General features: G+C 38.6%; 1 protein-coding gene and 1 long non-coding RNA gene across 4 annotated transcripts in view; one reads left to right on the forward strand and one right to left on the reverse strand.

The window, feature by feature from the left end:
• The window catches only part of Syne1 (spectrin repeat containing, nuclear envelope 1), a gene marked incomplete in the record, with an annotated part of 442,886 nt that overhangs the window by 382,101 nt on the left and 35,874 nt on the right, over positions 1 to 24,911 (forward strand). For all 3 annotated transcript variants that reach the window (XM_013517312.1, XM_013517313.1, XM_013517314.1), the window contains 5 exon segments: positions 115 to 240; positions 2,737 to 2,892; positions 9,614 to 9,772; positions 11,298 to 11,464; positions 22,132 to 22,294. In XM_013517312.1, coding sequence (XP_013372766.1) covers positions 115 to 240; positions 2,737 to 2,892; positions 9,614 to 9,772; positions 11,298 to 11,464; positions 22,132 to 22,294 — 771 coding nt within the window.
• LOC102027680 lies at positions 11,485 to 15,111 on the reverse strand. The gene is made up of 3 exons (XR_261975.2): positions 14,605 to 15,111; positions 13,022 to 13,243; positions 11,485 to 12,929 (listed from the first exon to the last, which is right to left on the reverse strand). It is a non-coding gene; the product is annotated as an uncharacterized LOC102027680 (long non-coding RNA).

Raw genomic sequence — 24,911 nt, forward strand, 5'->3', positions numbered from 1 at the left:
AAAGAAAGAAAGAAAGAAAGAAAGAAAGAAAGAAAGAAAGAAAGAAAGAAGGAAAGAAGGAAAGAAAAAGAAAGTGAGCAAGATCCATGCCATTTTTTTTCTCTTCCATTATAGGACTGGGAAAAATGTGAGAAAGGAGTAGCTGATTCTCTGGAGAAGCTAAAAAGTTTCAAAAAGAAGCTTTCTCAGCCTCTTCCGGATCACCATGAGGAGCTCCATGCAGAGCAAATGCGGTGCAAGGTGAGGGACAGGGTCTGGAAGCGTCCTCGTCACCCGTGCATGAGCCTCTGCTGGGATAGTGCCCGCAAAAGCGTAATGCAGGAAACCCCTGTGGCTTTCTATGGGTAGACACAGGATCCTAGGGCATTACATTAGAGCAGACAGCTTTTGGGTGGAACTTACTTTGTGGATTCATTTCAGTTGATAAAACTATCATCTAGTTTGTGGATCTAAAGATGGGTCACCCAGAGGAAGTAAATGAAAATTTAAAACAGAACATAAAGATATTTAAAAGCTGAGTCAAGAGAAATAAAAGCTTGCACACTGGAAGTTATTCTATCAATAGGGTCTCATTAACAAAGAAGAATAATTGGCAGCCTAGAGAATCTGTAGGTAGTAGCTCTCGGAGGGACATGCCCTGCCCTTCAGCCCTATCTGCAAAGAAAGCAGGAAAAATAGCTGATCTCAGTTAACATACAGAGTCACCAAACCTTTAAATTATTCAGTACTGTAGCCACTTGAAGATTGTAATCAATACGTCAAAGCATACTTGGAAGCAAATCAGTGCTAATACTGACCACTCCCTGCATTCTGAGGTCAGAATGCCCAACTTGATTTAGTAGCTGTAGGATTTATTGCGTTCATACCTGTGTAGCCAAGTAGAGACCTGACCAGGAGTCAAGTGAGCGAAGTACCTTTATAAATGGTTTTCTTTCAAATTACATGTCTTTGTAATCCCTCATTTGGAAGTTACTACTCTAGGTTAATTCTGGTTAAAATTTTATCTCTACTTAAATAACCTGGATTCTAACCAGAAGTTTGCTTCACTTTGACTAAGAAGTTGTAAGTATTTAAAAGAGATGCATTGTCAGTGACAGTCTAGAAATCATGAAAAGTATAGATATGACTTTTTCCTTTAGTACTAAAATTCAAAGACAATCTTTGAAACTTGAAAAAAGCAGAGTTAGGAAAATAAAAAAGGGTATACAATATACCCTGGAAGGTGAGCAAAATTTTATTTTGAGGTATTATATTAAGGAGTATGTGAGGGTCGTAAAGGTTAAAAAGTTTATTTTAGACTATGATTGTAAATCTAGAAGAAAAATATTAGAAAAATATTCTGAAAAACCAGAAAAGGGATTTATTAGTCTCTACCTTTGTGCCAGTAACTCTACCAGTGTTATTCGCACCAGCTCATGAGGACTTTTTGTTATGTTTCTTTTGCAGAGGAGAAAACTAGAGCTTCTAGAAGTTTGACAGTTTAAGAGTTTAACTTGTTTTAGAATTACCAATTGTCAGTATTGCCTATGTTTAACCATCCCACTCACCTAATGAGCAGTCTGAACCGGGTGGTTTCTGGTTATAGAGTTTTTGTATTTTTTTGAATCCATACATCAAAATTGATGTTTGAGCTGGGGAATAGAATTCAGTACAAAAATAAGAAAATCTCTTTGTTGGTGTAACAATTTAATATCTCTAAAAGTATAAACAGAAATGTTGCATATTTAATCTACCTGGATAGTTTGGTCTTTTAGCCAGATACTATAAGATACTATACCATACTATAATGGGACCTCACTTTTCATGTCCCAGAATATTTAACAATTACCTTGTTTTTCAGTTTGTAGATTAAAAGAAGGCATTTCCATCTAGGTCTCTGCCACTCTTCTCCAAACCTCCCTTATCAGCAAAACAAAGTAATTACCGAGGAAATTCAGGCAAAAGCCTTGTTTGCCTAAATTGCCTGGAAAGTTAGCCGCAAACAGTACCGTTAATTACTTTTGCCTTTAGAAATTTGTCTCCTGTGTGCAGACACAAAAGGAGATGGAATAAACCCTGTGAAATTCTCTATTCGTACGTTAAATTGGCTGGAATCTAAAAACAACAGTTGGCAGAGAATAAGAGTTACACAAATTGCAAAACTGGTCAAAGCATTGTAAAAACTAATGTTGACTCATTCAAATATTGTTAAAGGTTTTTTTTTCTTAAATCATTCCCCATACACAATCTTTTTTCTTAAATCTCTGATAGTACAGAAAAAGTATTCAATCAATTATTTTAAATTTGACAGTAACAGTACTTAATCTCCCCTATTACATTATATGTATATATCACCAGATGTAGCAACTCAGTTTTTGAAAATGAAAGTTAAATTTAGGAGATTTTTCTTTAAAATATTCATTACTGTGATTAGTAACTAAAAAAAAAGAAAGGATAGGCTCAAAAGATATGTCTAAAGAAGATCAATGCAACAGTGAAACTTTAAGAAAAACTGTCAAAAAAGATGGGTGAGATGATAAATAAATGGTAGGGAGATTCTGCAAGCAGCCCTATTAATTGTATTAGAAGAATTTGGCACTTAGATTAGATAAGATACAAATAAAGCAGATCACAAGTCCAGTGATCAAATAGAGTGGGGTGGAAAGGGAATTGTATGCCGAGGGGATTTCAAAAACCCCTGTGAAATCATTGAGTCTGCGTGCATGGAGAGTCAGGACTTCTTTTATTTGAATGTAGGAATTAGAAAATGCAGTTGGAAACTGGACAGATGACTTGACGGAGCTGACATTGCTGCGGGGCACCCTCGCTGCCTACATCAGTGCCGATGACATCTCCATCCTTAATGAGCGCATAGAGCTTCTGCAGAGGCAGTGGGAAGAACTGTGCCACCAGGTAAGACACGTTCCTAACCTGGACACACTCATCAGGATGGAAAAATGGAAGATGACAGACTCTTTGTGTCAAATGGTTTGAGCCACATCTAGGTGCACCCTGTAACTCACACTTCCCATGTGGACAAAAAAAAAAGCCCTGGGGCTATTGCCAGGGTATTTCTGATTATGACACCTGTATCTTAACATTATATTTTGGGTACATCCACACTGGATTCTCTTCCTTTCTCTTTCACTGGCTGGCATAATATTGTTAAGAGGAAACATAATGGTGTGTCTCACAAGTGTGTTTTTTTGCTAAGTAGATATTGCTGGTCTTTTCTATAAACATGCAAAGAAACATTTTGGCCTACAGGTTTTGTACATGGAAAAATTATGGTTACTCTTGATTTACTGTACTTGTTTCCTAGCTATTCACAAGTGTACAGCATTGTTAGTCATATTTTATTGATTTATTAAGTACCTTTCTGTATGCACAATACCTTAGAGGGGCTCCTATATCAGACTTTGGGTATTCTAAAGTTACTGAAAAACAGATTACATACCCTATCCTTTGGGGGAATGACTTAAGAAAAACGAAATCCTTCTAACAATATTTGAATGAGTTGCCATTAATTTTTGCAATGTTTTGACCAGTTTTGCAATTTGATAACTCTTATTGTCTGCCAGCTGTTGTTTTTAGATTTCAAATAATTTAGTGCACAAAGAGAATTTCATAGGGTTTATTCCCTCTCGTTTTGTCTTTTCACAAAGAAGACAAACTTCCCAAGGCAAGCTTGAAAGGGAAATATTGATGGAAGGGCAGTGAGAAGACATCCTAGACAAAGAAAAGTATCAGATAGGAATAATAGGAATACATAACATACAATGAAAACAGAACCATGTAGTCAGTTATTTTATAATTTTATAAAAGAGAGATCTTATCATGGTATACAAATGGAAGATATTTAGTGGGTACAAATGGTGGCAAATCATCACAACATTGTCCCCTTACCCTTGTGAACTGTGTATCCAGCTTTCTTAATTTTGAGAAAAGTCTAGCACTACTTGTCATCTTAATATTTTTCAGCATGTTAGATAAAATGAAGTTAGCCAAGATCTGTTTCTGTAGTTAAATGGTGCCTAAAAGGCTTTAGAGAGATAGCACTTGAGAACGTGGCTTCTTTCCTTGACGAACCTGCATGACCATCCTTACTTAAGACCCCTCCTGCCTGGGCTGACAACCTGTTCCCTTGTGATTTCCTGAAAGATTTTTTACATCCCACCACCTCTTGCTTCTGAAACGCTGTGCTGCCAGTGTTTTCTTGGACCTGAGAATTCCCACCTCCTTTTCATCTCCTTTTCGGTGTGGTATTACTCTTTTTTAAATGTTTGTGATCTGATTCCAGGAGTGTGAGTCCATTCCAATACAGAGACCATTTCCTTGTCTGACCAGTGCCTAGAACAGTGAAGTGTTTATTATGTGTTGTTAATAATTAAACCAAGGCATCAGTTTGATGTCTTTAAATTTGTGTTCCTCTAAGGATAAAATAGTAACAATATTTTTAGTGTTTTGGAGGCTAAGAAGATCATAATTATTAAATCGTCTTTAATCAGAAAAACTGATGTTGTATAACAGTGCCATGAAATATTCTTTTTTTTGGTACCAAGAATTGAACTCAGGCCCTTGAGCTTGCCAGGCAGGCGCTGTGCCTCTGAGCTATATCCCCAGCCTTTGAAAGTGTTCTTGTTACTAATTCTTAAATATGTGTTATAAAATTGCCCAGTAAAATTAGATATATTTAGGCAGCACTCTGTTTGAAAGTACATTTTGGAAGTAACTATTGATTATATAATACACTGTGAAGAATTAATGCCTTACACCTATAAATAGACTAAACATGAAGAAGAAGCTGATGGAATATATAGTGTTTCTAGAATCTTTCTATAAAAATTCGAGTGTCCTAAAAAGCTAAGGCACACTCATCTCATACTATTTCAGTGTATATTAAATTAATTAGACCAGTGAGAGTTTAGCCATGGGTTTGCCGGAGGTACCACGATATAATTCTTAAAGAGAGATGTAGCTAGGTTTCTAGTTGTTGAGTTGTTTCCGGTGGACTTGTGTTGAGTATGAAACCACAACAGGAAGTGAACCTGTGCCCACGTCTCACTGTAAAAATTAAAAACCTTTGTTGAACGCAGCATTATCCTGCTAAGGAGCAAGCAGCCTGTTCTGTTCCTCCCAAAGCAGTTGGTAAGAAGTCAGGAGTTGCTGGGACCACAGTGAGAACATGGCAAGTGGGCTGTAAGTACATGTCGCAAGGGAAAAATAAATGCGTCGAAGAATCCTGTTTTCAAATAGGCACCTTAGGGGGCTTGTTGTGCCTGGCTACAGTGATGGGTTATGTTTGCTTTATTTGTCCTGGGTTATCAAATAGTGTGTAATTCTATTTGAAATAGAAATATGTAACGTCTCTGTAATTGCTTGTTGTTTGGGGTTTTTAAAGTGTTGTGGTAAAAATACTTAAAATATAAAAGGATGTACTTCCTGTGCAGCTGTCTCAGACTTTGCAGGCTGTGCAGCAGCCTTAAGAAAATGTAAGTATGTGCCGAGCCTGATAAGTAATTTGAGCTTTTTGACTAAACTTAAAGAAAGAGATAGTTGTATATTATGTAGCCTAACTACTAGGTATATTAAAAAATAATAATAATGCATCCTCCTTATGAATTTTTTTTCAAAGAGCTTGTCGTCTGAGTTTGTACCCAGAGCTTGTAGCCTACCTGTTTCTTCTTTCAGTTATATCTGAACACTAAGCAAATGAAAGCAAAACTTTCATGATGAGTGAAGAGGAGTAGAAATACATTTTCAAGTTACTTACTGGAGATACTGAATACATAAGTGCCAAGGAGGAAAAATGGTGCATAATCATAATATTAAAAACAACAGCAGCACCGTCACATCTTCAGTGTGGACCAGCCCCTTTCTTCAGTGCTTTTCTTGTTTCTGTCATTCTGTCAACCCAGTGTATCCTAGTGTATGAGACAAGGCTTGGCACATGGAGGAACATTGTTTACTAAACACAATACGCATTTGTATAGTGAGTTTTGGGAAGAACATAAGATTGATTCACAAGCAAAAAGATTAAAGCTTAGAGAAGATGAGTAACCTCACCTTGGTCCTGTCCTCACTAAGTGACAGAGACTGGCTTTAAATCTCAATTACATCATAATACTGGACCATAATGTTATATTTCAGTCTGTATCAGAGACTTGAGCTTTGCCAGGCCTGCTTTTTGTGGCCATCACAGATGCCTCAAATTTTTCTCTCTCTTTGGTTCTGGAGCAGGGATAGCAATGTCCACCTCTCAAAGTAATGCACAGTATGTTGTATTATATAGTCCTCCTCCCTGCACATGTTGGTGAGAGTGGCCCCAGCACTGATTCTTGGGTTCTGGTGAACATTTGGGGAAAACTGCTCAAAGCTAGACAAACTCATCCTACATGTAAGGGCAGGTGTTTCTAACCTGTTCTCAGACAACAGTTGCCAATATGGAAATACAGTTTCCTCTTACAACATGTGCTGAGTGAGAGTTTTGACTATAGTCAGAGTCCTGATGCAGCTGCTATGTGATTACAAACAAAAAGTCGCATCCACCAGAAGTTTGTAATCCTAGCATTCCCACAGAGCAGAGCCACTCTACTCAGAGTTGAGAGGCGAGGACTCTAAACCATCCTGCTCTCTAGTACCATCCTGGGAGTTTAGAGTAGATGAAATGTGTTCACAGAACTTTTTAACCTACGTTTGCTTACCTTTCTCTATTCCCACCAGTCCCTGCCCCCAGGTAGTTTGCTGCCCTGTGACTGTTCTGTATTATTTGGCCTCAAAGAAAGTTTTGTGGTAAACCAAGTTATAGTAATGGGAAAATACTTGATGGATTCATCAGTAACACTTCATCCAGTAAATTTTTTATTTTAAAGGATTATAATTATCTCAAAAGTATGAATTTTTAATGGTGAAATTTCACAAACTGTGGTAGGTTATGGGGCTCACTATATGGACAGCTCAAGTTTCTAAAACTGGTCATCGGAAAGGAAGCCAGGATCATGGCTAATTATGAACTGTTCTCTCACATACAGAATCATGAAAATTTAGGATTGTACAGGCCTATAAATATTATCTGCCTAACTATTCACAGAGCCAATCCCAAGCAGAATTTATAGCCAGGAAGTACATAGCACTTTTGAAATATTTTCATTTTCATCTAAAAAAAAGGAGATTCATCTAAAGTACACAAAAAGTAAATGTGCTGATAGATTCAGGAATGTATGTTTAAAGGAAAATGTGGCAAAATATTAATAATTTTAGAGTCTAGAGATTATGTCCTTGTTGTGTGGCATACAATTCTTTAGATTTTTATTTGCTTTGAAATTTTTCATTATAAAATATTAAAAGAAGAGAGACAGGAAGTCTAGAGGGATGTGTGAATGCTGTGGAACCAACAGCGGAAGGTAGCAGTAAGAGATCTGTGTGGAAGGCCATCTGCAAACCTTCGTAGGGCTCATCATGCTGTTTGCTGATGTGCAATTTAGCACCACTGGAAGCATTCCTTGTGAACTCCACCACCACTACAGAAACAAGAATATTATGAAATCAGAATTTTAGATTCTGATTTAGATTCTAGAAAATGATTTTCTAGACCTACATACAAAGAAATAAGCCCATTGTCTATGATGTATAAAGCAACGCTTCAAACTCAATAATAAAGAAAGAACTCAATTTTTAAAAGGAGGGAAAGGAATTTACTTGGTAGATTCTACAAAGAAGACATACGAGGTATGATAAAAAATACAATGAATATTTAAATTTTTAAAAAACTTACTATGGCAAAAGTCATATTGCCGTTCATCCCCTTCAGAATTCTCCCTGTCACTTTGAACAAACTATTTCATCATTCTTTCCACTTTCTGAAGTAGTTCTTGGAGTCTTCTTTCCTGAGTGTCTTTAGCTGTGCTCTTAGAGTAGATGACTGCCCAGATACCTTGAATCAATGTAAAACATATACCTTTCAATGACATTTTGACCTTGGGTGAGAGATAAAAATTGCACAGTGCCACGTCCAATGTAACAGTACACACTGGCACTCAACTGCAGCACTTGCCCTACTTTTGATCATACCCCGTGAAGACATGAAGGAAAATTTCCAGAACTGCTTCAGAAAGTGACAAAAGTGATGGGATAAGTATATTTGCAGTGAGGAGTATTTTGAGGAGGATTAATGGCAATGTGTCTTTTACTATAATAATGTTTTTAGTTTAAACATTTACCATATATTTTGAGCACACCTTGTACAAATGGCCAAGAAACATGTGAGAAGATTGTCAACATCATGAGTCATAAGAAAAGTGCAAATCAAAGCCAGAGTGAGATAACACTTCACTCTCACTAGCATGGCTATAATAAAAAAGACAGGTAATAACAAGTATAGATAAGGTTGTAGAAAAATTGAACTGTACTCTGGTGAAAATGTAAGATGGTATAGCTACTCTGGAGAATATCTATGGTGTTACCATATGACCCAGTAGCTATACTCCTAGGTATGTATCTTAAGAGAAATGAAAATACAGCCACACAAACACTTGTACCTAAAGGTTTGTAACAGTATTATTCATAGTAGACAAAAATGGAATCGATCCAAATGTCCATGAGTAGATAAATGGATAAATAAAACTATAACCGTGTAATGGAATATACTCAGCCATAAAAAAGAATAAACCATGGATACATGCTGAAGCATGGGTGAACCTCTAAAATATGCTAAGTAAAAGAAGCCAATCACAAAATTCCACCCATCAGATGATTCCACGTGTATGAAATGTCCAGAATAGGCAAATGCATAGAGACAAGGGCTAAGAGTTAGAAATGGAGGGAAAAGAATGACTGGTGAAGGCCTCGAGGTTATCTCTGGAACAGGGAGGGGGTAAAAATGTTCTGAAATTGGCTGTGGTGATGGTTGTGCAACTCTCTCAGTGTACTAAAAACCACTGGTATGCATGCTTTGAGCAGATAAACTGACTGGTATGGGAATTCTATCTCAATAAAGCAGCTATGTCCCAAAAGAAGGAAAACAAGTAAAATTAAATAAAATTTCAAAACTTAAGAGTAGCAAAATAAAGGGCCTTTCTCAAAGCACACTCATCTGGACAGACTGATCAGGAATCACACCTCCCTCCTTAGTCTGCTCTCCTGAGCTCAGATAGCCGAGTTCTTCTGTTTCTGCAGATAGCTGAGGCTTAATTGATTCTCCTTCTCTCCTTCCTCTTCCCCTTCCTTCTCTATTTATATTTTTCTTTTTCCATTTCTTCATTTCCCTCCTTCTTCCTCCCTTTTTCTTCCCTTCTGTCCCTCTCTTCCTACTCTTCGCAATTTCTTCCCTCTGTTTTAGCCCTAGTATATTCACCGACCACATGTCCGAGCTAAGATGAACCAACTGTTTTGTGGAGTTGGATTTTTCAGAACCTTCAACATTTGGGTGTGCGTGTGGATCTCCAGGAAATAAATGAGGGTTCAACATCTCCCACTTGCAACTGATGGCTAACTCTATATTTCAGGCAGCAGTGGGCTTAAGAGGTGCACAAAAAGACATTGCTCATTTCAATCCACCCAACATCAGGTTAAGGCTGTTATCCTGATGGTGTAAGGTCCTCTCTCATCACCTTGTGCATATTCTCCCACTTTCCAGGTCTCCTTAAGGCGGCAGCAAGTAGGTGAAAGACTGAATGAATGGGCAGTCTTCAGTGAAAAGAACAAGGAGCTCTGTGAGTGGCTGACTCAGATGGAAAGCAAAGTCTCTCAGAATGGAGACATTCTCATCGAGGAGATGATAGAGAAGCTCAAGAAGGTGAGTGTGCCTGAAGGCTCAGGCTTCCATGCCACAGAGCACTCCAGTATCCTTGCAGCAGGTGCAGCAGATGGCTTTGCAATTACTTCCTTGTCTAAAGAACACCATATTTCTTTAGTTTATCTTTTAGACTTGAAACAGACGTGCTTGAGAAGGCCTATTTTATATGCAAAATATACAGAATACTTTCAATTTGTGATGAAAGAGATTATCTGCCATCTTTGTAGCAGGAATCATTTGCATTTGTTTTCCCTTATTTTGTTCTTCTGTTTCGGTTTTTAAAGAGACAAGAAAATTACTAGAGAGGAGCCACAAGAAAAATATTCTTAGGGTAAAGTAAACTGAAATTTTCTTTATAAAACATGATCATATTACACTGATGCATATATACACATGTTTTCTAGTAGCACAATTCATATTAACTAAATCTTGGAAGCAGCTTATACATCCATTAACACATGAATAGATAAAGAAAATGTATTTACACACAGTGGAGTACTACTCTGCCATAAAGATAAACTTAAGTCATTTGTAGGAAAATAGATGCAGCTTGACACATAATGTTAGGGGATATAAATCAGACACACAAGCTTAAATATCACATGGCTTCTCTTGTATGAGAAACCTAAATTATAACTAAGAGCAAAATAAAAGATAAATAATAGGAAATAAGGGGATAGGTCTTTTTAAATGGGATGGAGACCAAGAGATGAAGGAAAGAGGAAGGAAGGAAGGAAAGGGGATAAAAAAAGAATTTAAGTTGTGTAATATACCAAATCCTCACAAGAATGTAAACAGTATGTATTGCAAATATGTTCTAACAAAAAAACTTAAAAAGAACTCAGAATTTAGTTCATTTGTATTGAATGGATGAATTGTGGTTTTATTCATTCTGAAAAGCAATAGAAATGGTTATAAGATTTTTTTTTCAACTATTTCTATGAGGATGAATTCTAAATATGCAATCAGGTTAGTGATTGAGCAATAAAATATAATTTCCCATATTAAGACTTTCAAGTTTCGTACCTGTGTACTTTTACTGTTTTAATGTCCATTTAACTACATGGAAGGCACCTCCTTATCCCTCCAAGAATACCTGTATCAAAATTGATCTGAGCTACATGGAGTGACACAAGCCTGTAATCCCATCACTCTGGGAGGGTGATTGGAGAGGGTTGCAGTCTGAGCCAAGCCTGGGCAAGTTAGTAACTTAAAGGACTCTCTCAAAGTTAAAGACTGGGGAGTGGTGGCTGGGAATGGAGCTCAGCGCAAAGGCCTTGGGTTCACTCCCCAGTACCATAGTCAATCAATCAGTTTTTTTAAAACTCAATCCACACTAAATGCATGCATGCTGAAAATAATAGGTACATACTACTAATTCTTGTGCACATGTACTGATTTTCACATGGTGTTCCTCATGCTCAAACTACTTCCAACCAGTGGAAAACTGTAATTACCATGTTTCTAGAGAAGTTGAGTGAATGCGTTAAGAATATGCTTTCTGATCTCTGGGATTGCTACACAGGATTACCAAGAGGAAATTGCTGTTGCCCAAGAGAACAAAATACAGCTCCAGCAAATGGGAGAACGACTTGCCAAAGCCAGCCATGAGAGCAAAGCATCTGAGATTGAGTACAAGCTGGGAAAGGTCAACGACCGCTGGCAGCATCTCCTGGATCTCATTGCAGCCAGGTAATAAAGGACCCAGCTCAGTAGGCATGTGCATGCAGGACTTTAAAGCCTTTTCAGTTCCTCTTTTATTTTAGCTAATAATAACCCAATAAGTTGCTTCCTTCCTGTGTTATCCCACCATTTTGAAAAACGTTCATGGTATTCTCCTAAAGGGCACTTTCATTAACTTTAAAATTCTTCCTGGTTTGTAAATCTAGTGTTGCTTGCATGTAGCTGAGAGAGAAAGAGTCATATCCAAATAATACCTATTCTCAAGAGAAAGCTCTTTATTTCAGGACTTCATGGGAAAGCAGTGTATATGCGGAAGGAAGAGGAACTGCTTGTCTACCATAGCAAACAGAAAATGAAAAAAAAGGGGCATCACATTATGTTATATTTTTAGTTAGCACATTTAGGCTAAACCTGATAATTGCCACTCTACTTAGTTATAAAAATAAGGTGCTTCGTTCTTGTAATTTTGTGCTTAGCCTTAATAGTAACTATACTATTTCCTCATACCTGTGAGGCAGATTACAGTCAGTCTCTGTTGCAGAAGCCAGCATGAATAAAAGGGATTAACAGTCAAGATAAAAATATGAAGGTCTTTAGGAGCAATACAGATTCTAGTGGGACTGAATGATGCACTGTTATTTGCTGTTAAGGGAGGGAATGACTAAGTAGATGCTTGCTTGTAGGCAAATTTTGCTTCCCGTTGGAATGCAAGTTCCATGCGATCAGGCGGCCTCATCCGTGTTACTAATGGTTCACAAGCACAAGTGCCTGCGCTATTCCTATGACTTAGTGGTAGGACACTCACCTACCAAGTGGTAGACCCTGGGTTCAATCTCCAGCAAAAAAAAAATTTACTGAATATAGTGTGGGCTTGATAAATATTTCAAAGAATGAATGAATAAATTCTTTAATATTTATGCAGATGTTCATCATCATGGCAGTTAGGAGAGATAGAATGTTACTGATGCTCTTGATTTATAGCCATTTGGGGACCACCCCACAATATGCTTTCTAAATCTCAGATCACTTTCCTTTGCTATCCTGTGCACATAAAATAGTGCCCTTTGTACATATGTCACCACAAGTCTGTAAGCCGAGTCTGAAAACACTATTTTATTCTATAAGGAAGTCATCAGAGAGTGTCTAACTCAAGTTGAGTTGATTTCTTTTAATGATACTGAAACAAAAGTGGAATGAACGTTTTTTAATTTTTAAAATGTTTAGCAACAGTGCTATACCAGTATTTCTTGAACCCTTCCTTTGTGCCAAGGGCCATGCTGCAGGCTGTACATACTTTGCCTCAGACATTCACAGTGCCTTCTGATGTGGGCATTATCACTGCACCCATTTTGCCAATGCACTGGTTGGTCCATGGTCACACAGGTTGAGTGACAGAGTCAGCACTGTATAACTCTCCAACCTGTGATGTGATGAGCTATGTTCTCCTACATGGCAATTCTTTGGCTTCCTTTTCCTGGTAAGAGAGAAAGCAGTTCAATGAAATTTAGGTTCTGTGTATGATTTGGACAGTCTCATTTCCCAATCGTGTGTTTGTAAAGTACTCACAACCTCACAGCCACTGCTGGACTCTGAGAATGCAGTGATAGAGGCCCCTTCCCAAGGAGTTCATGCGGGAATGCAGACTTGCAAAGTAGTTGAGTAAACCAGAAGCTCAGCGCTCTGGTACATAAAGATATGAAAACTTGCATCTCAGCCGAAATTATTCAATGGTCCAGACATCTGAAGGCTTAGAATCCCAAAGCTGTGTTCAGTCTCAAATCCCAGTTACTAAAATGATAACAAATTTGTATTTCAGAGGGAGTAAGTGAAGCCACTTATGCTATAAATACCTTTTTTTCTAACAAGACTTCGCACTGAGTACATACCCTCTGAGTTTTTTGTCAGGTGCTAACTCATGAACTGGCTGGGGTGTCCATGCAATCCAGTTAAACTCATTCAATTTCCTTTATGATTTTAGTGACCCAATAGTGTGGAGAATGGGATGCACTCTGGAATGATATTTTCAATGAGTTTTAATATAATGTAAATGGAAGCTGCTGGCTTAGTGCAGGCCCAGCTATCAGCCATCATTACATAGGAGTGTGGCACCTTTTCCTCAAAACTGTATATCTCTAACGTGCCTAAATCGCTTTTCAGGTGATCATTTCCTAGATGTTATTTAATTTACTTTATGAAAAGACACATGAATAAGATCGAATCAATTATGTACATACAAGGTACACATGCTTTGCATTATTGTCACTTAAATGCTTGTCTAGGTGCCGATTCTATAGAGCCTCCTTGTGCACAGATAGCGTTCCATTTCTAATTGCCTCCTTCAGAATTAGATCAGATAACATACTGGTCACTAACGTGCCTTGGTGTTTAACGCCACATTGCATTCACAGTTTCTCTTTTGGCTTCTCCCAAGACACTTGGCCACCCCATTTGCTTTCCCTTTCCTTGTTTACTGGGACAGAGGCTGCACAACCTCTCCCACACCTGTCTTCACTGTGAACTGCCAGCTGAAACACCAAATTCAATGAGTCAGCCTCATCCAGGACTCTCCCCTCTTCCAAAGTTTGGCCACACCGAGTCATTAAAGCATAACGTAATCTGGTGGATGCCTTTGAATATTTGTTATATTTCTTAGAAACTCAGTGAAGGATATCTGGAAACTTGAAATTTATACAAAAAAAAAAAAAGTTGAATGGAACCCATCAAGCAAATGAATAGGCTTGAAAAATTATCTTAAAATAAACATGCTATATTTGTCACCTACATCTTTTTTTGTTTCTTTTCTTTCTTTCCTTTTTCCCTTTCTTTTCCCTTTTTTCTTTTCCTTCTTTCCACCTTTTTTTCCTTATTTTCTTCTCTTTTCTTTCTTGCTTGTTTTTTTCTTTTTTGAGACAGGGTCTGGCTACATAGCCCAGGCTATTCTTCAACTCATGGTCTTCCTGACTCTGCTTCCCAAGCACTGGGATTTCTTACATCATTATTTTTGATAGGACAACCATTTTGAATATATGCAGGAAAGACTAATATTTCCTCATTATTGTTCATTCTCAAATAGTCTGTCCAAAGGAACAGCCCAAGTGCTTTGCCACAACCTTTCGTTTCCCTCCCCTTTTCCAAACAGTCCTACTTACACCAGGGAGCTGGCAGGTTGAATTGACGAAAAGGAGAAGTTGCTCCATTTTGCTACTACAATTTGCTGTTCTTGCGGAGTTTTGTTTGGTTAGTCTGCACATGAGTGGTTTGTCTTTTTCAAGTGGCCTTTCCAGTGTCACAAACAGCCTGCAAGGAAATTTGCCTGTCCTCCCAGAAGGGTGGAGCCTCTGCGGCTGGCATTATTTTTGATATCCTTTCTTTAGACCTGTGGCCGCCTCCTCCCTGCAGATTACACTGAGCTTGTTCCCCTTCTTACCCTCGTGGCCTACATTCCAGGAGATCAAGCCTGGCACATGTTAATGAATGTAGGTTTTATTTAGAAACATGACCACTTGTCACCGCTCAGTGTCATGTTATCGGGCAGAGACTACCACCATTTGTCTGGCGCGAGCATTTTCAAACTTCTCTACACAGAGAAGGGGAAACTTTCATCCCCCCTCGGGAGTTAGCCTTCTGCTCTGCAGACCCTAACTTTTGCAAGTGGAAGCTTCATGGTGGTGGCGGAGGACTTGCGTGCCCGCAGGATGGCAGAGGACGGCAGTGTGGATGCAGACCTCCCAGACTGCAACTGCGATGTCACCAGGCAGGCATCTCCTTGAGTTTCTCCCATGGCGCATAGCTTTCGGGTTACGTGGGGTGATAGCATAGTCGCCGGAAGCTTTAATCCAGAATTGCTTTTGCATCATTCAGTGAAGGTGATTGGTGTTAGGAGATTGTCGGCCATGGACTCTGAAGAGTTATTTGTTGGTCTGTTGTCTAGTCCGTCTACTGGGCATGCGCAGCTGGATGGACAGGCCTTTATTATGACTTGGTATTCCAGCTGTCATATGAGGGGTGATGGCTTGGAGGGAGGCTGAGACACAGGAAGGAGATTCAGAAAAAGACCAGTGAGGCCATTGCCTGCTATTTAAAGGATGGGCTTTTGATCAAACTGAAATTCAGCCTTAGCCAGTTCACAGCTCCGTAGCTAAAAACTTTCCCTTTAATAAGAATCAGATTTCAGAGGCCTGTAGGATTTTGTGTAATGACTGCTTTTGTGTGTGTCTGTCAATTAATTTTGACCACTTGCTAATATAAATCTTATAAAAGACATGGGTTAAATGTACAAATTTGTATCTAAAATAGTAACTAGTGCATTATGGAAATATTTAATTCTTGGGTTTTTCTGTCCTATTATAGTAACAGTGCAACAAAAAAAAATTTTTAATTTTTAAAAATGTTTTTCTTTCATCATTTTATCCCCCAAATAAATTTCTATAGATGGATAGGATTTACAAATGGTATTCTTGGTTCTACTATATTTAGAATTCATATTTTGTTTTGTTTTAGGTTATATATAAACTAAATTAATTTGAAGGGTAGTAATAATATATGCATAAAATATTAATAAGTATATATAAATTCATACATATATGTATATATATATTCATTCATGTGAGTGCTGATATGCTGGAAATTGGATTTAACAGAATCCCTCCCCAGTGCCCGAGATATACATTGGACTATGAACAGAGAACCATGAACTACAAGGACTTAAAGATTTATTGGGCCTGTGCACCTCACCCAGACATATGACATCTGCAAGCATCTATTCTGAATTATAATTGTGGATGCTACCAAAAGTAATCCTACTCAAACTTCTTACAATGATAGATAATTAAAATATTGTGACACTTTAGCCAAGGATTTCCTTTAAAGAAATAATGGCAACAAGAAGGCATTAATCCTATGATCACTGACCTACAAATATCAAGCTTAATAAACCAGAGCAAGTATATGGGGATTTTACTGCCCACCTCCTCCCAGCTCACATCAGCTCCCCCAACAAACAAGGTAATTTGCTATTTATATTAAATGACAGTTTTTAAAAACTAAAGGAGAACTACTTAAATGTCCACTCCCACTGCCTTTACTAAATTTATACCTTAGTTTGAGAAAGGAACTTGTCCCTAATGGACTATATGAATAAGCATTTCCATGTCACAATGCCCTTGACATACCGTACACTAACCACTCTGACTTGAAACTCATGCAATATTATTTGGCATTATAAATCCTGTCATTTATTTGGCTGGTATAGACAATCCAGTGGAACAGTATTTTTTTATATTCCTTTGTGTTTTGGATCTTTTGATCAGATTTGTGGGTTTTGAACCAAGGAGACCAGTGAATGTTAACATTTGACAAATAGAACATTTGCAAATGCTGGACCTAGAGGAAGGAAGTAGACACTTAATGTCAATTTTTAATTAAATGGTTAACTAAATAAAAATATTGTACTAATTATACTAATTATTCATGGTTAAGAAGCATTTAAATAATGTCCAACTTTGTGCAAAACATCGAGCTTAGCATGGCAGGGGGAGGGAAAATCCAAATGTAGGAATTCACAGTTCCAACTTTTCAAAGAACTTAGGTTAGAGGAGGCCAACTTGTCCATAAATAAAACAGGGAGTTAAAACAAGGATAAGGAGGAAACAAGTACTCTGACCTCTAGTGAACCTCAATAATATTATGAATTTGCAATAAAATCCCATTCCAAAGTATTGTCAGGGGGCTGGGGATTTAGCTCAGTGGCAAAAGCGCCTGCCTGGCAAGCGCAAGGTCGTGAGTTCAGTTCCCGGTACCGGAGAAAAACCAAAAAAAAAAAAAAAAAAAAAAAAAACAAAGTATAGTCAGCATTTAAACCCTACCACATCTGCAAACAGGAAGCTGGTCAAGTGGGAGAGGTTGCCGGGAAGATGCTCTTACAGGAGCAAAATCAGGATAGACACCTCAGTGTTATGTGCCATTTTTCTGTCCTGTCCCTGTGGGACCACTGAAGATAGACTGTCCTTTCAGTGAGGGGCTCTATAGCCAGGGCCACATTAAAGTCAAAGTTCATGTTCACGCCGTAGTCATTCACAGAATGTACTCTCTGAGATTTGCACCCAGCAGGCTTTCTAAAACTGAAATTCGTTGACTACTATCCAATTTTGTCTTATGAATGAGAGAAGTATGAGTGGATTGCATGTAAAAGTTCTTGGAAATATTGTTCAAGGCAATTCCATGAAGTGTCCAAGAACCAAGTACAATTTGTGCTTACAAGGCTAATTAGAATATTCTTATTTTGAATAAAATTATGCATCATAATGCACATGGCAACACATTTTCATTCCCTGTCAAGACAATACACTGCAGAATATGAAAATAATTCCTGTTTTTTTTTTTGTTTTTTTTTCCGGTACTGGGAATTGGACTCACGACCTTGCACCTGCCAGTCAGGTGCTGTGCCGCTAAGCTAAATCCCCAGCCCCTGAAAATAATTCTTTTAAATGAATATTTTTTCTAAAACAATTTTAAGTTTATACACATAAGTACTTCAAACTGAAACTACCTTTGACATATAGGTACTATTAACTATAATTAATCAAATACAGGTGATTATTATTAATACTTGACCATAATGAAAATCATTTTAAAAGCAGTTATGTGACATTTCTTTGAGGAAAATCACATGGAGGAAAAGTGACTGTGTTATCATATGATCACATCTTCATTTCAGAGAGATATGTTTTATTGAAACTGTAGTAGAGTGATGCTATCAATTATAAGGAAATAAAAACAAGTCAAAATGTCCCAAGTACTTTGATTAGAAGGCATTTTCTTTAGAGCAGTGGCTCTTAATCAGGGATGTGTGTCAGAATAGTCTGGAGTGGGGAGAGAGAAGGGAGGTAGTTGGCACATGTGGGGTGCAAGCACCCCGGGGGATTCTGTCCCCCAACCTGGGAATCACTTATTTGACATCTTAGCAACATAGAGCCAGGAGTACCTGGTGACTCTGAGTGTGAGTTGTTACTCTCTGAGAACAGTCTATCACAGATCCACCCTTAAACATACAACATCCCTATAGGCTTAAAAATAGCATTACTCGACATTTTTTCAAGAAGATAACTCTCCATTTGGGCCAAAGTGACACCGTTTATATTGAGATTTAATTTGCTTCTCTACTATATACTTATATTAAGAGGAGTGACAATGAGGTGACCATGTTTCCAAAACCAAAAGGAGAACTCCTGGGCTAAAGTGGAACTGCATTTTAAATAAGGGCTGGACCAGGAATCATTGATCACAGGCTCATCGCTGCAACTCTTCTATTAGAGCAACCTGTGTACACTCAACCATGTCAGGCCTTCTACAGGGATTCATAACCAATATTTGCTATCATTTGATAATAACGGAGCTGAGAAACGCTACTCTATCCCTCTCAATCACCTACTCACACCCTTCCCACAGTGTGAAAACTGTTTTCAGAGCTGATTTATCTGTCCTCGCTCTTGTACCCTTGATGCCGGTCTCCCCTGAACCTTTGCCTCGTCATCTAGATTCCTCTACAGTTTTTCTCTTTTTGCTTCTGTCTTTTACTTCTTGCTTTTATCTTCCAGACACAAGCTATTCTAAGTAATAAGCTGTGTTAATCCAAATAAATCATATTAAACAAAAATACAACTTTTCCTAGAACTCCAAGTATTCTAGAGATTCTAGTACCTAAGGGTTCATTGCCTACTTTCTTAAAATGATTAACTACCTTTCCTTACCACAGTGCCTTACATAGGCAAAATGCATTCTGTTTCAACCACCCTTTATGAACAACTCAAGCTCTGGGGGTCCTTCTACTTGCCAGACTCCGGGTCCTCTGCTCAGGCCTCATCATACCGCACTGCTCTGCTTTGTGGCTGCCAATCGGTGCACATATTTTAGCATTCATAAAAGTCCCTCAGGATGCTTGTTAAAAATGCAAATTCCTTGGCCACATCTCTTGGCATGCAGATTCAGTATGACTGGTGGGATTACAGTTGGCAACCAGATGACTCTGGCAAGGTGGCCCTCAGATCACCAACTAGCATTCCTTCTTGAACTCCTCACCTTCGGTCCATGTTATGCTTTCCTAGTTCCTCCTTTCTGATTATTTTTTAAGCAGGCTTTTAAGATTCATTCTTAACTTTTTTTTTTTTTTTTTTTGTCTTTTTTGAGACAGGGTCTCGCTATGTAGTTCAGGCTGGCCTTGAGCTAACTTTGTAGCCCAGGCTGGTCTCAAATTCAAAACGATCCTCCTGCCTCAGCCTCCCAAGGGCTGGGATTACAGGCGTGTGCCACCACACCTGGCTTAAAATTCATTCTTTAGGGCCAGGGATATGACTCAGTGGCACAGTGCCTGCCTGGTAAGTGTAAGATCCTGAGTTCGATTTCTAGTACCAAAAAATAAGTAAATAAATTCAAAAAATTTAAAAATAAAATAAAATTCATTCTTCATAGACCACAGACTTTTGGGCGGACACTCAACTCTGCCGATCAGCCTAAACCGATGTTATAAAATTCCCCTTTTTTCTTCTGGACCTTAGAACTACATTTCTTTGTTTCTCTATGGTCCCTCAGAACTACCAAACCCAAATTAATCTCAAGAATTTGCTCATCCTCATGTAGCATCCACGTGGTCACCCAAATGCAAAACACATCATTTTCAATTTTTCTGGCCTCACCTCACGCCAGTTATGAACCTGGCAATTTGACCCTCGCTCCCTTCCCACTGTTTCCCGAGGGCAGGCTTTGGAAGTAAACTGCTGGATAATTCTGCTTGCTTCCTTGCACTGGTTCCCATGACATCGTTATGTCAAACTTTCTGATACTCAGAAATCAGAACTGATCCTATCCTTTCTTTCTAATAGATCTCCACAAAGTTCTTATTAGCCTTAAAACAGCATAAAAACCCATCATGCCTTTAAACATCTTCCCAGCCTTCTCCCCTCCCACCGTGTTCTCTCTCTTTGGCTTTTCTTTCCCATTCTCTCTACCCCAAGCCTCACCAGTACTATGAACCCATTTGTCTTCCAAATCTCTCCTTTTCTCCTATTTCCTTGCCAGAAGCCTTTTTGGGGGGCTTGCATCCATCTCTCAAGATGCAGCTCAAATGCTACTGTGTCATTTCTCTTCTATCAGAGTGTACACTCCTCAGTAGCAAGGGTTGCCATATTTCCATCATTAGCCCCATGTCTTTCCAGCACCATAAATGTTTATAGAAGGAATATAGAAAGAACCAAATACTCACTGAATATATGAGTGGAGTATTACTTCAACATGGCCAGACAGAATTGATCACTGTCCAGTTATTCACTAGAGACGTGGCTCACTTTTTTAGTTAAGTTCTTGCCATATCCTATTATAGTTCATTGTTTACATGTCCAGCTTTCCAGACAGATAGTAAATTTCAGAAGAGAAAAAATTGTCTTATTTATCCTTGTTTTCGCAGCATCTCATGCCTAAGGTTCCACATATAAGTGTTAGATAAGTGACAATCCTAAAGAAAGTGGATGTTTGGTGGTGTGAAATTTTTTGAATCATGCCATTGCACTAAACTAGGGCTGAAAGTAGACAAATGGATGGTTATAGAGTTTTCCTCTGTCCTCTGTTACTTACCAGTCCAGTGGATTATCACTTACCCTGAATGGGATCTGTATTGATTAGCTTTCCCATCGCTGGGGCAAGGTCTTCAACACCCGCAACTTAAGAAAATGTTTATTTTAGGTCATGCTTTCAGAGGCTTCAGTCCATGGTCAGCTGGCTCCAAGGGGGGAATATTGTGGTAGAAGGGTATGGTGGAGCAAAGGTGCTCACTCCATGGGAGCCAGGAAGCAGAACCCCAGGGAGAAGTGCAAGAGGAAGGGGCGAGGGACCAGCTATCGTCCCTAAGGTCATGCTCTCATGACTCTCCCAGACACACCAAGAAGTACACTTTACTGATCTCTTAGACGTCTCTTAGCCCAATGAAACTGATAGTCAAGATTAGCCATCACATGATTTTTCATTAGCCAAACTCAAGTTGCCTGAATGAATGTCATATGTCACTTTCACTTATCTCCTTTCTTAAAAAGCTTACTCTTTTGGGTTGTTATTGATTGAACCCCGGGCTTCACAAATGCCAGGCAAGTGCTTCACCCTGAGCCTCACCCCACCCCCATAGCCTGATAGTTTTTCTTAAATACGTTTTCTTCCGTAACTGAGTTTCAACACAAAAAGCGCTGAAAGACAACCTCCTAGTACCCAAATTGTATTTGGTTAGTATCAGAATGGTGGCTACATTGTCTTTTTGATGATAGTCTATTGGAAGTGTTTTAAAAAACATTTCTCCCAGGTATTCCTTCAGGAGCATAAATTGTGTTTTTTTGTGAAAATAATGTTTGCCACAACCACGGGGCTTCTGTCAGCATCAGGGCTGTGCTGAGTATACCAGTTGCTAAGAATTAATGAATATACCCTGAATTATCCACTCATTTAACTCTCACAAGTACTCTATCAAATCCCCCATTTGTAGATGAGGAAACAGAGACCTAGGGAGGCTCTGCAACCAGTAAGTGGCTGAGCTAGGGTGGACCAGGGCAATTTGGCTTTAGACCTAGCATTCACTTCTGGGCACAAGGGTGATGTGAGCTGGCTTTTCCCTACACTGGGTGTTTGGCTTCTGCTCACAGGGTGAAGAAGCTGAAGGAGACGCTGGTGGCTGTGCAGCAGCTCGATAAGAACATGAGCAGCCTAAGGACTTGGCTCGCCCACATCGAGTCTGAACTGGCCAAGCCCATAGTCTACGATTCCTGTGACTCAGAAGAAATACAGAGAAAGCTTAACGAGCAGCAGGTAAAACTGGAAACGATGAAATGGATAAGTGTCTTTCTGGTCAGGATAACGGGACGAGTTGGGTTAGTAGCTCAAAATGGAACATGAAGGGGAAGCCACGTCTGACTGGGAGGAAAGGGAGGCCTTGTGTGGGGAAGTGTTGGGGGCAAATCGATTGATGTCACTGTAGTTGACTCTTAAAAAGATACTTGCACCTTCAAGGGCTGGTGCTGATAGTCCTCCTAGGAGCCGTTCTGAGATAGTAGGCAAGGTTGAGTCTCAGTGATGGACCCCCAAATCATCAGACTGTTTATTTATTTGTGGGTTAGGTTTTTTAAGTCTATGGTAATGGAGCCCTTTACTTCTGCATGTAGCATTTAATATTTTTAGAGTTTTAAAAAATTGTTCTAAAAAGAGGATTACAGGACCTTCAGAGCACACACTGTAATTTCTCCTCTGAGTATACAGCAATGACAGCACATGACACTGATATATATAATGTACAACCCAGCAGAGCAAAAGAAGATGATTTAAAAATACCTACAGATGATTGAGCCTATCAGACTCCAGTTGTCAGTATCATGCACCAGAAATCCCTCATAAGAAGTCTTTTTACTCCCTGTCTTCGGATTGCCTTTGAAAATTCTAACCAGATTATGGTTTCTTCTATTATACTTAGGCCATTTTAGCCACATTGCTTAACTTAAAAACACTGTAACTTGTAAATAGCACCTATTTTAGAAATCCTACAAAATACTTAATGTACTTACCTTATTTTTTACAGATAATTTAAACTCATGAGAATAGGTGTGAAAGTACAGCTGTAGGTGTTGAATTTAAATATTAAAATTATCATTGCATTTAAAATTTTTTCTAAGATTAAAATTCTTTGAAAGATGCTTCTGTTTGAGATTTTGATAATCACATTGTGAGGCTCCCCAGATTCTCCTGGAGAACACAATAATGATGGTAACTATGTGTATCAGTGGTAAGACTTACACTGCTAATGGCCAATGTTATAATTCAGCGAATGTACAAAAATCAGAAATGTCTAATTGAATATGGCAAACTGATCAAATGCATTTATAGCAGCATCTACTACAAAATCTCTAGTAAAATCATAGTAAAGGAGGGACAAAAGGTCAAAATCCGCAATGGCAAAGAGAAAAGGAGAGAAAAATTTTAGAGCTCAATGACATCCAATCAAACTTTGGAAGATAGACAGTGGACTAATATTGAGGACTTTAGCAGACTGGAGAGTGGAGAAAGTTGATTCCTGTACAAAGTTCCAAGGCTCAGAAAATTGAAATCAGGTAAAGGTGAGTGTTGTCTACAGAGCTATAAAGAGGAGTGCTGCTTCAGAGTCAGGATCAGGAGTGGTTAGAGTGGCAGATCCTCCACAGCCCAGGATGCCAGGCGGCTCTGCTGTGCTCACTCTGGCAGCAGACCAGAGAAGCATTCTCTGGAGAAGGCAAAACAGAATGACTTTAGGTTTGGAGATCAACACACCCTTAGGGCAGGAGTCAGTAACTTAAAGATAGGGAGGTGAAGTGAATGGCTCTGTGCCAAAGCCTGACTTCCAGGTCACTCCTTCAGCCCGTCTCCCATAATGTCAGTAGCTTATTGTCCAACCTATAATGGGAGCAATCTCTGTGAAGAGACTGACCAGAAGGGGAAAAATACCTTCAGGTGGTGATACTTAAGGGAACCCGGCAAAGACTCCCACTTAGCTTCCCCGTGGGAGGCCTCCTGGTTGGCATGCCTCAGTACACAGCATCCAGAGACTGTCTCAGTCCTTAGCCTTTTTCTCCTCCCTGCCATACCAGGGGTTGGACACAAGGTCCTATGCATGCTAGGCAAGCACTCTATGACTGAATTACTCCCCCAGCCCTGCCGCATTCTTAGCTGTGTAGGTAGGCAAGAACCTCCACCACTTAAGAATTCTTTTACCATGAAAGAATAAGCCAAAATAAATGGGGGGGGGGTGAGTAAAAGGAAACACCTATGGAAAAAGAAAAACAGTTATTAAACAGTAGAAATTTTGGACTCAAAAAAAGGATATCGTCCTTTCTAAAAGGAACTTTCAGAATTGAAAAATTTTCCCACAAAGTGAAACAAAAAGGTAAATATATGAAAACTAGGAGAGAATTATAATAAAATTAAAAGATTAATGTAGGAATTTCAAAATCCAAGTCAGTCATTCAATGAAACACCCCAAAAAGAATTTTTAAAATGGAAATAAAACTATCAAGTAGTAATTTTAAAAATAATCTCAAATTAAAAATGAGTCCTTCCAGATCATAAGAGCCTCACAAATGCACAGGAAACAGTAAGACAAAACAAAGCCATGCCAGGGACTTCACATTATAATTTTTCCAAAATGAGAGATAAAGAGGTGATGTATAAGGTTTTCAGGGTGCAAAATATCTGATTTCTCCAAAATATAAATAAGATTTAGAAGATAATGGAATACTTTCTTTGGAAAGAATTAGAAAATTTCTTAATATTTAGAATTTTATATTATGTAACTTAATATACAAAAAAGTTATCTCCTGTGCACCCATTTTTCTAACAGTTAAAGTGGTAGGAAGAATAATATTCTGCTCAGGAGAAAGAAAATTGTCATGTTATTCCACTG

Source organism: Chinchilla lanigera, unplaced genomic scaffold, assembly GCF_000276665.1.
Source record: "Chinchilla lanigera isolate Chin_1 unplaced genomic scaffold, ChiLan1.0 scaffold00038, whole genome shotgun sequence".
NCBI classification, from domain to species: domain Eukaryota; kingdom Metazoa; phylum Chordata; class Mammalia; order Rodentia; family Chinchillidae; genus Chinchilla; species Chinchilla lanigera.